Here is a 15,690-nt window from a genome sequence, read left to right on the forward strand (position 1 = left end):
TCAAGAAATTGACAATATACTACGATCTGACAATTCGCCGAAATATTGATTCAGTGGAAAGCATGAAGAAAGCTATTATAGCAACATTATATCACTACTGTTTTCACGAATAAAAATCCTCGGCATGAAAATGGTTCAAAAGGCGCCGAGAGTCGGTGTGAATGGCGCAAGGCTCAAGTGGCGAATACTCTTACATCTTATAAATGAAATTAATCGATGAAAGCACGGAGAAGCACATTCGTTCGATTTACGAAGAGCCCTCTAATGATGATTTAATGACGCGGGACTTAGGCGGCAAGACTCAAAATTCAAACCAATCGTTCAATTCGATTGTGTCGCACCTAAGTCTGAAACATCTGAATTTCGGCCAGAAAGTAGACGAAATTGCAGCATATATGGCTGCAGGCATTTTCAACGATGGCAGTATACTCTCCACTATGCAGCAAATACCCAAAAAATTATATTTTCGGAACCGAAAACTTTAAAATGCTTTTCTCGAGTTCTCATTTTTACGATTTTTAGAAAATGGTGCCGGCGATAGCAAAAAGAATATACGTCGGACCGAAAAAAATCAAAGTGATCTATTTCCAGTGTTGGAGATTCAGTAATTTTCACATACACACAGACATATCAGACGATTACAGCGCATCCACATCGCGCATACAAGTTACTGACATGCATTGCATTTTACACCGTCGTACAACATTCACACAGGGAGATCATAGCGAAAGCCGTCACAGCGTGAGCAGGAAGTAGTGCGTAATATATTGATATACTAAAGTGCGTATAAAAGTACTCTGAATAAATATTCCAGTAGTTTATAAATGGACTCTTGTATTAATTATTTCACTGAACTCTGCTTATTAACCATATTCAAAATATTCAAAAAAGATAAGATTTTTTTCAAAAATCACAAACAACCTTAATTGTATATACATGCATGTACACACATACATACAAAGTTTACTTTTGGTATTTTTTCTTTCTTATTCATTTTGTATCCATGTTCATACACATTTTTGTATGGTTAATAAATTTTGTAGTACAAAAAATTATCAACTTTTTTAAATTTGTTGAAATACCCACGCTATTGAGAGGGCACTTCCCTAAGAGGACAAAATTTCTCCCCCCACTGGTATCCGCTTATGAGAAGTTGAACTATATACTGGCATTGTTCAAATCACAAAAGAATAGCTCCGTCACAGTAAGCTAAATTAATACGTGCATCGACACCATGATCTAGTCATAAGCATTTTCACACAAAGCAAATATTAATTATTACAAACAATATTAGTTCAAAAAAATGCCGAACATGCGCTTGTGCCAGTATGAATGAATAGGTCATGTATACATAACATGTAAATTGTAAATTGCTTAGTTACCAGATTGTTTATATATAAGCAAACGAATAGCAATAAAAGGGGAGTTCATTACAAACGAAAGCAGAGTCGAAATCAGTGTGTTTTCTTTTATTTCCTCTTGCTTCTTTCGGTGTGTAATAATCTAAGGATTATTGTACTTATGCCGTCAGCCCATCAACAATTTGAGGATTGTAGCTACCTATAGCAATTTAAGGATTACTATCCGACCGTTTTTACAGGCATTGTATTATAATTTGATTTTGCAATATGATGCAATATCAAGTCTAGAAGGAATTTCATGTTTTTTTTGCGAATTAGAAGTTGCATTTTGGGGTTCGCGATATGTATCTAGGTCTTGAATTCTAATCGAGATTTGCAAACTATTGACATTTCGATCGATTTTCTCATGTAGGTAAAAATCATTTCGGTTTTTTTAGTCAATCTATCGCTAGAGTGGAAGCCTGCCAGTTCTCCCACCAAATCTAGTACCAAATATTTTCCCCACAGCCAAATTTTCGCTTATCCCGGCGACTATTACATTTCAGTTCTAACAGGAAGGTTAATTCTACCGTAGCAGGCCATCGATGTATGCTCTCCCTCGTTCAACATGTTCACGTCTGAACATATAAGCATACAAATATTGGGTTGGGGAAAAAGTAATGTCGTATTTGTGATCGAATTTTAACGCTTTATTTAACATACTTAGAATTTTCCGATATAAGTCAAATATGCGCCGTTTTGTTCGCAAACTTGTTGCCATTTAGAAGGCAATTCCATTATCCCCTCTTATAAAACCCTCCCTCCTTATTTGCAAAAAACTCAGCCAGTTTTCGCAAGCCTCTTTTGAGGTGAACTCAGTAGCACCAAGAGCGCTTTGCATGGACCGGAAGAGATGGTAATCACTTGGTGCCAGGTCCGGACTATATGGTGGGTGCGATAGGACATCCCATCCGAGCTCCCGTAGCTTCTGGCGGATCATCAAAAAATTGAGGGTCTGGCCATAGTTAAGCAGCTCATAGTGGATGACTACTTTTCAATCGCACCAAACACACAGCAAAACCTTCCTGGCCGTCAATCCGGACTTGGCGATGGTTTGGGCCAGCTCGCCGCGCTTCGACCACGACCTTTTTCGCTTGAGATTTTCGTACGCGATCCACTTTTCATCACCAGTTACCATCCGCTTCAAAAATGGGTCGAATTCGTTCGGTCAGTGCATCGCAGGCGTTGATTCCGTTCAAGACGATTTGGCCTACCAGTACGGGGTGTATCTTCGACATCCACTACACCAGAACGAAATCGATCGAACCAACGCTGTGCTGTGCGAATCGTTACAGTATCGGACCCATGAACTTCACAAATTTTTTTGGCCGCCTTCATTGCATTTTTACCTCTCAGGTAGTAAAAATGTAGAATATGACGAATTTTTTCCTTGGTGGACTCCATCTTTGACGCGCTATAACTTGAGACTGAAACGTACGATCATAAAACCGTAAAAGAGACACTTTTAGCCCAGATTGTCGTCTTCAAATCGGCGTATAGTATGACCCGATGCGATAAGTACAACACAAGATATGTTTAAGTTTCGCCATATATTGACAAAATACGACATTACTTTTTCCCCAACCTAATATTTTCAATTAAGTCATATTTAAAATTTCATCCATTTCTTTATAAAATTCATTTCCTGTCTAAATGGTCTGTTGACAAATCGTAATAACAGTAATTAAGTTCGATGTTCGTTTGTTTGTACTTTAAAATTCACTTCCTAACGTAACTAGGTCGTATAGTTCAGTCACAAACATTGTACACTAGGCGACATAATTCATCGTACGATACCATCATCGAGTATTTTTCATTCCGTTTCATTTTTTATTTTGATGATATATTATTTATTCCATTATATATTATTACTTCTATTACAAGTATTATTGGTCATGCCTGTTTGCAATATTTGTCTAGCATTTTTTCGAATAATAGCAGAAAACATACAAATATGAATCTTATCTCAAACATCAAAAGTCATCGTACGACTACTCCAGCCGTTCCGCTTTGCCTTTATTTTAAGTAAATTGCATAGAAATGCAATCAGTCACTATGCAGTGATCGCGAAGGAATAGCCACAAGGAATTCGAAGTCTACCATACTAAACAAACAAACTGCCTATTTCCGAAAACTGTACATATATATGCACGTATATAAATTGATCGTGCCCATATTCCCGACTTACTTCATGCACAAAGGCATATATATGTACATATATAGTACGTATATTAAATACGGCTGGTTTAATATACAAATATATCTATTAGAATTAGACACTACCCGCAGACTTCATTAGCACGCATATACTATATCCCTACATACACACATGTCTGTTTAGAATAATTGATATTTATATACAAATGGCTAGAAAACTAAAACAAAATAATTCTTTGAGACGCCATTCATAAGAACTCATTCCGTTGTGGTATTGACGAATTGATATGTGATGATGACATCATACAGGTTGTAGGATGCACGAAATTCACAAAAAATGGCAAAGTTTCATGACTTTGTTAATAATAGTTGGATTTTCTGTTATCCCTTACACACACGCCAAATTTTGTACTTCCGGGATGAACATAAGGGATCTTGCCGGGTAAATTTTTAAAATATGGAAATATACTATCATTAACTTTATTTGTGTAAATATCGGAACTGGATGTATTTTGGGGCCTAGATTTCATAGAGATGCACCACTGTGATTTTTTTTCAGATTTTTCGGTTGGATAGGTTCTGAGGACGAGACCTGGTAAACTTTTTGATGGTAATATTTTGAGCCCTCGCTCCCTTATTTTTCACTCGATATCAAATATGGAACCAGTTTCGAAAGGTTCTAATTGAGCCTTTCGTTTGATACCCCACATGGACACACATCGTGAAAAAAAAAGTTTGCACCTTCCATGCACATGTATGGGGAGCCCCCCTTGAACTTAACACAAAATGGCGCCACTTGCTGTATGTAAAGGGAATAGCAGATGACGTACTTTCACCAATTTTCGTGACAATCGGTCAAGCCGTTTTCGAATAAATCGGGTGTGACAGACAGACACAGAGTCGATTCTAATAAGGTTTTGTGTGAAACAAAAAAAAGAGCGATAATGAGTGCAATTCACCAAAACCCAAGAACAACAACAACAACATTAGGACGGGGCAAACAACTTTAAACAAACACGGATATTCCCCTAGGATAGCTAGTTTAAAGCCTGTCAACAGGGGGGGGGGGTATGAGTTGGTCAGGGGTCAATAATTTAGTGTTTATTGATGGCAAAATGGATCAGCACGTATTCCTAAATATTTTGAAAAACAATTTACATTAGTCTGTCAATAAAGTGGGTTTGGATCCGATTTATATTTTATAACAAGGCAACGACCCCAAGCATATAGCTCGTATGGTATGTGAATGGCTACTATATAATGTTCCAAAGCAGCTGCATTCACCGAAACAGACTCCAGCCGTAAATCCAATCGAGCATTTGCGGGACTACCACGAAAAGTAGTTACACAAACACCACGTTCCTTCAAAGAGTATTACGCAGAAACTTGTGTCATATGTGCTATCGCGGATGCAAGCAGTCGTGGAAGCCAAAGAAGACCCAACCAAATATCTCAGAATAACAATAGTGGTACGATCACTTTTGTTGTTTAGAATTATTATTTTTTTTATTACTTTATTAATTTTTGCAAAAAGTGTAAGGAACTGTAAATGAATATAAAGTTGAATGATGAATTATGTCGCCCAGTGTACATATTTTTCTGCTGACATGCAGACATGTACTGAACTAACAAAACGTTCAGTGCGCGTCACTATAATAATAATTTCTTTTCTACCTACATAATTAAATGTGCAGAAGAATCACTTTTATCCGAGGGGTTTTATACCCATTCACCCTTAGTATTATTATTTTGTAATTGTAAGCATTCTATAATTTGTATAAATATAGCTATTGACGTTCAAAAAATCAGAATTTTTCAAAACTATCAAATCTTATTACTAAAAAACCCCTCGTAAGAAGCACTTTTAGGGAAGGTTGCTAAAAGCTTAATTGTCAAGATTGAGATATATGATAGAAATATGCACAAAGGGGGTGAATTCAGGGAAGATCAAGCAGATAACACAATTGTAACAGCCACCCATTGAATAGGATTAAGCTAAAACCAGCTAAATATTCACTGTTTAGAGAAAGTGACTACTCGATAGTACACTGAAAAATTTAATTTCCATCGCGTCTAACCTCTTACTTTGGAGAATTTCCCAAAACTCGAAACAAGGATCCCATAAAGCTATTCCCAAGAAGTAGAAATCTTATTTTTGGCAGAAGCGAAAGCCCTAGAAGTGAACATAGAACAAATCTCATCAATCAGGTATATGAAAACTATAACTTGCTTAACTTAATGAAATATAAAAGTCAGAATTTCTTGCAATAAAGAAAAATACATCTCTAACCTAATTATAACATGTACAAAACTAATGTAACGAAACAACCAATTTTTCAAACTTAAAAGCCCATATTTTGCCAAGCCTGAAGTTGAATATATATCCTCATATAATATTGAATTGCCTAATTATATCTGAACTTAATTTGCATGTTGGCCTTACATTTATCATCCTTAATAATAATTGATGTGATCCTTAATAATAAAAATGAATAAAGTACAATATTCACAGTACCTTAACCTATTGTGCCGCCTCTGCTTTCGTAGAATTGGTTGTCAACTTCCTGATTTTGTTGAAAACACCACTAAGATCTTCAGACACTTTCTCCTCATTCTCGGATTTCACTATTTTTTCTATTAATGATTTGTCCATAGTTTGAAACGCCTGCGTTAATTGTTCTTCCGTGGCATTTTTTGCAACTTCCATGAACAGTTCCATAAGCGTTGTCGAAGTTTCTTTTCCGAACTCGTTCCAAGTATCGTCAGTACTCCATTCGTCGTCCACATCTTGATCGGCTCCCCGTTGACTCTCGATAATGTCCCAAATTTCTATGACCCGTTTAAAACACTCCTCCTCAAAAGGATATGATAGCAATTCAAATATTTGATTGACACTGTCCAATGTTTCGAGTTCATGATGTGAGACAGAAAATAAGGTCAATGAGTCACAAAATGGTTCAAGGATGTTCGTAATACATTTGAGAAATTCAGTTAAAACACTAGCGTATGCTCGATGGGAGTGTTCTTCATATTGTAGCAGCATCACGTTTATATCTAGGAAAGTTGAGTGAAACTTCTTCACTTTTCTCGTAGCTGACGACATACCAAATTCCGGATCTGAATTTGCTAAAGCAAGCGTTTTGAACGCCTCGATAAGCCCAGTTACAAGATATTCATGTACAAACAAATCTCGGAACACAATACTTGATTCACTTTCTTCTTCAACTAGAGAAAATTTCACACAGAACGCGTTCATAGCAGTCAGTGCATCCGTTAATAATTGACGACTCATCGAGTTGCTCAACATGAACGAAAAAAATTGCACAAAATTCACAGAATCCTTTATGTACCCGAACCAAATCAACGGATCGATTTCCTCATCTGATACTAAAAGTGCCGAAATAAACCGCATCAATTGGATTAACGTAAGTTTGTCTGAACATGATATTAAGTCGAGGATCGGCGCGATGAATTCCGCATGTTCAGAGAGTTCCTTCCTTGTCGGTGGATAGTCACACATATTTGCGATTATGCCTACTAAAATCTCAGTCAGACGTCTGTCTTCCGTCAAACGTACAACATTTGAAAATAATTCCAGCGTCTGATGTTCAAGAAGTAGCTTGACAACATCATGTTCAATTGTCATGTCCCACAGAGTACACAAATCCTTTTCATACTCAGCCAAATCCTTGCCACTAGCCACAGTAAGTAACGTTGACAAGACGAAACGTTCACTGAATAGTGTATCGCCGATAGCATCACCTGTAACAGAAAATAATATTAACAGCGTTTTTCTATCAAAATAATGATTTATTTGTTAGAAATTTAATGGTAAAACTCAATTTTCTGCTTCTTCAACCTTTGTCCGGCTCAGAAGCGGGATCGACTCGCCTTGATCGGTTTCAGTCAAAGGTCTGATCTGGCTAGAGTCGCGGCTTTCAAATCACCATTGAATCGTCAAGCCACATTTACATCTGCCAGGCTTTTGATCTTTTCCCAACGACTTCGATGTTCAGCCCAATCTTGGGAAGTGATCATGGCGTCATGCATGCAACGCCCCCAGTCCAACGTCTCCATTACCGCTCACTGCTTTTAATAGTAAGCCAACACTCAGAACAAGGCGAACGACGCTGCATACATTTTAGATTTGAGACGTTCGCTGCTGTGGAATACTATTTCATCCAAGTTACGCTGATATGTGAAGAAATTTTATAACGCCGTTTACCATTGGCTGATAGCATTCATCCGAGATATTTAAATCGTTGTTTGCGCAGGACACTGCCACTGATAGTGTTTGTTTCATTGGGAATTGCTATGAAAACATCAGCATAAAGCAGTGTACAGGGCACTGGACGCTGAATGTCCCGTGTAAGAATGTCCATAACGGGAATAAAAAGGAGCGGAGAAAGGGCGCTTCCTTGATGAACACCGACAGCGACACGAAGCGGCTTCGGAGGTGCCGCCAACAGAAGAGGACGGGAAAATGCTATCACCACCAGAAGATATTGTAGCCCATACATATATAGGGAAATATCACGCAGTGCGGCAATTATAGAGTTAACACGTTGCTGAGTACCACCTATAAGATATGCTCCGATACTTTAACACAGCTCTCCATTGGCTCATAGCATTGATCTTTAAATTGCTCAGTGGAAGTGCCTACTTCATTAGGATCGTCATCGTCGAAATTCTGATTCAAATTCAATATGAGACCGTGTTGCATGAGGCGATCACTCTATTTTTAATTGCTCGAGATTATTTTTGCTATCAGACGCTAGAAAACCATAGTTTGCATAAAGCAGTGTACAGGGCGCTGAACTTTGGATGTCTGCGGAACAGTGTCCATAACAAGAACAGAGAGGAGTGGTAAGAGGCCGCTTTCTTGATGAACACCAACAGAGACACGAACCGGTTTTGATTTACCCGCTACATTTCAAACTTTACTTTACTTTTTGGCAATTAAACCCAGAGGCAAAGTTCTTCTGGTGTGACCACCGATATTCTTAGTGTAGGAACGGATCGGACGGTTATTTGAACATTGTGCTGGATCACCTTTCTTTTTCTGTATTATTTTCCTCCTCAATAACACGATTGAAAAATTCACTGAGCCGTTCTGTCACATCGACTGAGGTGAACATCCTAGCATTAACGACATGTAATGCGCTTTCTTGGTGGACCACCAAGAGAAATTAGATAGAATTTAGTATATTGGAATAACTTCAACTATATTAATCTCTTTCCCTGATCTCAGCATATTATTTTTGTTTTGCTGATAGTACAAAGTACGTTGACTCAACTCACCTTTATCTGGACTTGGGACCAGCATGCTACATAAATAGCATGGTAGAGCTATCCGTAAAACCACTGTCAAATTTCTAAAACTAATGATCCCAAATTTACTCGTCGATAAATACTCGAAAAATTCAATTTTCTTATTTGCTAGACTTCCAGCATTCCATATCATTTAGGAAATTTATTAATTATATAAGAATTATCATAGTCAAGTTGCCTAAGCCCATTGAACTGTTCGTTTTTATTTTGACAACTGGATAGATGTTCCAATAGCTCCCATGATAGAAGCAGAAGCTCCTGCGCAGAGGAAAGCATATCGTTGAAATTGTTTGACTGAAAGTTGAATTGTGGAGTGGAACTAAAACGAAATATTTCCCTGCGACCTACACGTTTTAAAATGCAGGAAATTCACACAAAATATAAGAGTTTCACCTTCTATAACTTTGTTAATAATAGTCTTTATGCTTATGCCAAGTTTCCGGTCAAATTTCTAAAATATGCTAATATACTATTATTAACTTTATTTGTGCGCATTTCCGAACGGGATATATTTTGAGGCCCAGCTTCCGAACGGGATATATTTTGAGGCCCAGGTTTCATTTAGATACACCACTGCATTTTTTTCCGATTTTTCGGTTGAATAGGTTCTGAGAACGAGATTTGTTACATTTTTTGAGGGTCACATTTTGAGCCCTCACTCCCCTTCAGTAGCCTACACAATGACGAAATCTATGAGCGATACCGTGACCATCCGGTTGTGGATAAAATCCGGCTCAATAGGTTATGGTGGGCGGGTCACTTAATTCGTATGGATGAAGATGATCCCACCCGGAAAGTCTATAAGGGCAATATCTATGGTAGAAAAAGAAGACGAGGCAGACCCTGCCTAAGATGGAGCGATGGCGTGGGCCAGGACGCCAGACAGCTTTTAGGGATATCGAATTGGTGGACCTCGGCGCGATGTCTGGAGTTCCTTATTAAGGCAGGCCTAGACCGGATACCGGTTGTTGCGCCGTTGATGATGATGATGATGACTCCCCTACACTTCCTCACCGATATCAAATCTGGTATCAGTTTCGAAAAGTACTAATTGAGCCCTTCCATCTGCTACCCCACATGGCTACCTTCTATAAAAAAAATGTTGCACCCTCCATTCACATGTATGGGGACCCTCCCCTTAGACTTAACACAAAATTGCGCCATTTGCCGTAAAGGGAACAACGGACCACATACTCTCACCAAATTTTCGTGACAATCAGTTCACCGATTTCCAAATAAATCAAATGTGACAGACTGACGGACAGACACAAATCGATTCGATTCTAATAAGGTTTTGTTTCACACAAATCCTTAAAAATGAAAGTACCTAAATCATTGTATCAAAGCTATTAATTCTCCTTTCATTGAAGTACGACTTGAATGGCTGGAGGTGGCCAATTTATAGTCCTCATTCATTGAAATTAGCAACACCATCTCTGAAGGAGAACAAGATATTCAAAGTTTTGTTTTTGTAAATATTCCTACTGAATCATCATCATCAACGGTGCAACAATCGGTATCCGGTCTAGGTCTGCCTTAATAAGGCACTCCAGACATCCCGGTTTTGCGCCGAGGTCCACAAATTCAATATCCCTAAAAACTGTCTGGCGTCCTGACCTACGCCATCGCTCCATCTTAGGCAGGGTCTGCCTCGTCTTCTTTTCCTTCCACAGATATTGCCCTTATAGACTTTCCAGGCTGGATCATCCTCACCCATACGGATTAAGTGACCCGCCCACCATAACCTATTGAGCCGGATTTTATCCATAACCGGACGGTCATGGTATCGGTCATAGATTTCGTCGTTATGTAGGCTACGGAATCATCCATCCTTATGTAGGGGGCCAAAAATTCTTCGGAGGATTCTTCTCTCGAACGCGGCCAGGAGTTCGCAATTTTTCTTGCTAAGAACCCAAGTTCATGAGGACTGGCAAGATCATAGTTTTGTACAGTAAGAGCTTTGACCCTATGATGAGACGTTTCGAACGGAACAGTTTTTGTATGCTGAAATAGGCTCTGTTGGCTGGCAACAACCGTGCGCGGATTTCATCATCATAGCTGTTATCGGTTGTGATCGGTTGTATTCTCCTATCCTTATTCTCCCTTCTTTGACCAGTGCGGTTTGATGTTGTTGGTTGATTCGTCTTCGGTGCTGACGTTGCCACCATATATTTTGTCTTGCCTTCATTGATGTGCAGCCCAAGATCTCGCGCTCGAGATGGATGAAGGCAGTTCGTACGTGTCGGGTGGTTCTTCCCATGATGTCGATATCGTCAGCATAGGCCAGTAGTTGGGTGGACTTGAAGAGGATCGTACCTCTTGCATTTACCTCAGCATCTCGAGGGCCAGGTTAAAAAGGACGCATGATAGGGCATCCCCTTGTCGTAGACCGTTGTTGATGTCGAATGGTGTTGAGAGTGATCCTGCTGATTTTATCTGGCCTCGCACATTGTTCAGGGTCAGCCTAGTCAGTCTTATTAATTTCGTCGGGATACCGAATTCTCTCATGGCCGTGTACAGTTTTACCCTGGCTATGCAATCATAGGCGGCTTTAAAGTCGATGAACAGATGGTGCAACTGTTGTCCATATTCTAACAGTTTTCCCATCGCTTGCCGCACAGAGAAAATCTGTTGCTGATTTGCCTGGAGTGAAGCCTTTTTGGTATGGACCAATGATGTTCTGGGCGTATGGGGCTATCCGACCTAGCAAGATAGTGGAGAATATCTTATAGATGGTACTCAGCAACGTGATACCTCTATAATTGCTGCGCTGTGTGATATCTCCCTTTTTATGTATGAGACAGATAATGCCTCGTTGCCAATCGTCAGGCATTGATTCGCTGTCCAATACCTTGAGCACAAGTTGATGAACCACTTGATGTAACTGGTCGCCCCCATATTTAATTAATTCGGCTGTAATTCCATCGGCGCCTGGCGACTTATGATTTTTAAGCCGATGAATTGCACGGACTGTTTCTCCTATACTTGGTGGTGGCAGTATTTGTCCGTCGTCTTCAGTTGGCGGGAACTCCAACTCGAGATAGTGGTCCGAGTCTTCCTACTGAATGCCAGTATTCAGTGGAGCCTCGTCTGAGGTTAGTAGCTGTCTCCACTCTTTCTGGGACGCTTCCAAAATACTTTACTACCGTTTCTTAGATTGCTTTATTATTTGGTAGAACATATTTAAATTTACTCAATAGGATTAAGGTTGGGGAATGAGCTGGTTAAAGTGACATCGGGATATTACAAGATTCAAAGCATTTTTGATGAATTTCCGCAAAATCTCAGATAATTAATTAAAATATCCATCAAAATACCTCGATCTAGGTCGATAGATTGAGATGCATTGCGGCTGGCTGATGTTTTATGTTTTCTTGTTCTATCGCTCTGATGGTCCATTGGGGATGAGTAGCCGCCTCTCCAACGCGTCTTCAACCCCAAACTCTTAAATATCATCGCAAAATGCAAAAAAAAATTTATTTCTATGTTTTCGAGTGCGCACTGTTAGTGGGCTTAAGAATACACCCAAAGCCTTCCCTACTTGTCGGAGGAAGCCACTGAAAGGGATAGAAATTTTTGGGCTAGCAACTGGCAAATTTTAAAACTTTATTTATATCGAAACGTCAACAACGCCTCAGATAGGGACTGACCTCACGGCAATGACCGTTTGCTATCGAAAGCGGACTATGGTTTGTTTCTGGAATGTGCACACGCTCCTCGACAACGGTATCGAGGGTCCGCAGAGTGATCGGTTTTCCAACTTGAGCGGGAATTCCAGGGATATAAACTGGTCATTCTGAGCCCAAGCGAAGTAAGATGGCGGAACTTTGAAAGGTACTCCTCTCCCTCTTGCAACAATATTTTTTTTACTCTGAAAAGCCGCAAGGCGCGCTTTCTTGACCTGGGAGCCGGCTCCTGACAAACTTCTAACTGCAAGGTGCAGGTTAAGGAGCGTCACAATTGTACAAAGCTACGCACCAACGGAAACTTCCGATGTAGTTGGTGATGCACAAGTGAAGCAAGCACTATTACAGTCAGTCGCAGTGACCTGCTCGGAACTGAGCGATTTAAATGTTCTTGGATCAAAGCTATCAGCCAATAGTAAACTGCGCTGTGAAATTGCCTCACGCATTAGCGCAACCTGAATGAAGTAGCGTTCCACAATTGGCGTGGTTTGTGATCGACATATCAACGAACGTCGCAAGCCGAGGATTTACCGCACTGTACCCGGCTCTGTCGCCCCCCAGGAATCCGAAGAGGGACAAGAAGCGACAACACGCTGCGTCATAAAAAAAACCCTCTACCGGAAATGGAGACAGACACAAAGGTGAAGAGACAAAAGAGGACTAGACCGCCGATTCTGCTTATTAAGCCAACGGAAGGCAATACCTTTGCAGAAGTCTTCAGCAAAATCCGTTATAGGATCAAGCCCGAAGATAGCGGAAGTGTCTTCCATTTAAAAAACGAAGAATGGTAGTCGTTCTGTGAAGCAGTCAAGGGGCTGCTGGGAGAACCCACGTGCTCTCTGGAAATCCAAAACCTTGACTGACTCACAGACAAGAACAAGGTAGAATTAGGCATCAAGCGCAAATGTCCTTAGCTAACCAATGCCCGGAATGGTATCACCTTTGCGAACTCCCAGCCGAAAAACTCGCATGGTGGAAGCAATAGTCGAAGAAACTTCTTAACCAGACCATAAAGCGAATACCTGCGGCGAAAAAGAGTTGCGATCTATCCAAGGATCGTGGCGCGTCTTATGAGAGTGCTGTTGTGAGCATTACCGAAAAAAGAACGCAGCACCATAGCACCAAGACCTTTGATTCAAAAATGAGCTTTTTCAAGGAAATCAAAGCAGCAGCGGACAGGGCTACAGTCGGAATTTCGGCCTTCAATCGACTATAGGGGTCCTACATCTAGCAAGCGACATCTACTGATAAGTTGAACGCAGTCTGTTCTGCTCTACGGCGCAGAAGTATGAGCTGACGCTCTTGACAAGGAAGTAAGTAAGCGTCTAGCGCAAGTACAGAGACGGGGATCTTTGCGAGTGGCATCTGCCTACCGCTGACTCTGAACTGGCCGTGATGGTGACTCCCGTTGCACTTCTTGCTAAGGACCTTAAAGGCATATACAAGCGCAAAGGAGGAGAGCCAAGGGATGTTATATTGCAACGGGGCTGTGGACGATGCCCATCACACTTTTTTCTTGTGAAAGGGTGGGATGTGATTTGTCAGCAGCTCAAAGCGGATCTCTCCCCAGACAGCATTGCCGAGGAGATGCTGAGTTTCGGGTTCTTCTCGCAGCGAAGAAGAATTCGGCCGGTGGAAGGGGGTTCCTTAGTTGCCTTCCTCCTCACCCTGAATTGAAAGCTCCGCATGGCGGCAGAGGTCGAGGACTAGCAGAATTTGATGTAAATCGCAAATGGGCTTCGATAGGTGTTGCTGTGACTAAATGCAGCAGCACAACCCAGAGACATGCAACATTACTTTCCACCGCGTGGATAGTAAGCAATTTGTACGCAAAAATCAGAAACCCCGTTAGAATCGATTGTAAATAGCTTTCGAAACTTGATATTCATCGGTAAAACGCTAATACATATAACCTACCTTTCAGTTTCTCCAAATCCTCTTCCTCTAAGGCATCGGACGTGCTTGGGTTGTAACTTGCTATGGCGGAACTTGTCGAAGGGCCTCCTCCGTCCCTTGCACCAGTTTGCTCTTCTTTGCAATCATTTTCTGCTACTTTTAGATCTCCTTTGTCGTCGCCCATCTCCATCTCAAACACTTAACCGAAGATGCGAACTGGCTAACCTCAAAAAGCCGACAAACAACACCGACAACAGCTGGCCCCGAGATGTAAACAAACACCCATCGCTTCGACGCTCGTTCCAGGAATGCAAAATTCCGCCGGCGTCAGCCGAAATGCTTTCCAGCGAAAACAACGTGAAGCGGGAAACCGATACACGAAAATTGCACTAGACACCGATAGGGGGATAATTTACAAATGTTTATCGTTTGAAACTTGCAACGTTGTTGTTGATCAAATCTGAATATTTGGATGGAATTGACGTGTCAGTGAGCAAAACGTAGAGTAAAAAATGCTGCAAGTTTGACGACCCAGGTATGAAATGTTTTGTGCTTTTTCATATGAAGAACTTTGGGTTCACAACAATTTCATTTATATACAGTCGAAAATTCAATTGAATACCATATTATGTTCATTGAGAACATGCACGCTGCCGCAGTACCAGTAAACAATCAGACACCCCTTGGCTCCCTCAAGAAATCGTAAAATAATGCTAGCTTAGTTGTACTATATGTACCTAGGATAATCGCAGCCAGATAATGACGAAATCTATAAGCGGACCGTCTAGTTGTGGATAAAATCCGGGTCAACAGGTTGTGGTAGGCGGGTCACTTAATCTGTATGGGTGAGGATGATCCAGCCTGGAAAGTCTGTAAGGGCAAAATCTATGGTAGAAAAAGAAGATGAAGTAAACCCTGCCTGAGATCGAGCGAAGGCGTAGATCAGAACGCCACACAGCTTTTGAGGATATCGAATTGATGGACCTTGGCGCAAAACCGGGATGTCTGGAGTTCCTCATAAAAGTAGGCCTAGACCGGATACCGGTTATCGCGCCGTTGATGATGATAATCGTATCGCATATATTATTATATTTTAATATTTCAAGGTTGGCCGAGGTGGGTCACACATTTTCCAATCCCCAACGATCCATCGCAGATTCAAACGTGTTGATAGTGTTGTTCGATTTCTGTAGGTTTGCAAGCGCCCATCCGAGCGAGTG

General features: G+C 40.7%; 1 protein-coding gene across 1 annotated transcript; it reads right to left on the minus strand.

Annotated features, from left to right (window-relative positions):
- Positions 1-4,673: 4,673 nt before the first annotated feature.
- Positions 4,674-14,748, minus strand: LOC119661109. The gene is made up of 2 exons (XM_038070305.1): positions 14,492-14,748; positions 4,674-7,319 (listed from the first exon to the last, which is right to left on the minus strand). The coding sequence occupies exons 1-2, from the start codon at positions 14,658-14,660 to the stop codon at positions 6,079-6,081; spliced, it is 1,410 nt and encodes a 469-aa protein (XP_037926233.1). The 5' UTR covers positions 14,661-14,748; the 3' UTR covers positions 4,674-6,078.
- Between the last annotated feature and the right edge of the window lie 942 nt (positions 14,749-15,690).

The sequence above is a fragment of the Hermetia illucens genome, chromosome 1 (genome assembly GCF_905115235.1).
Source record: "Hermetia illucens chromosome 1, iHerIll2.2.curated.20191125, whole genome shotgun sequence".
NCBI classification, from domain to species: Eukaryota; Metazoa; Arthropoda; class Insecta; order Diptera; family Stratiomyidae; genus Hermetia; species Hermetia illucens.

Coding starts and splice junctions, on each gene's coding strand:
- LOC119661109 (XM_038070305.1), bottom strand. CDS start 14,660: ATGGAGATGGGCGACGACAAAGGAGATCTAAAAGTAGCAGAAAATGAT. Junction 7,320..14,491: donor GGATTTGGAGAAACTGAAAG/GTAGGTTATATG, acceptor TTTCTGTTACAG/GTGATGCTATCGGCGATACA.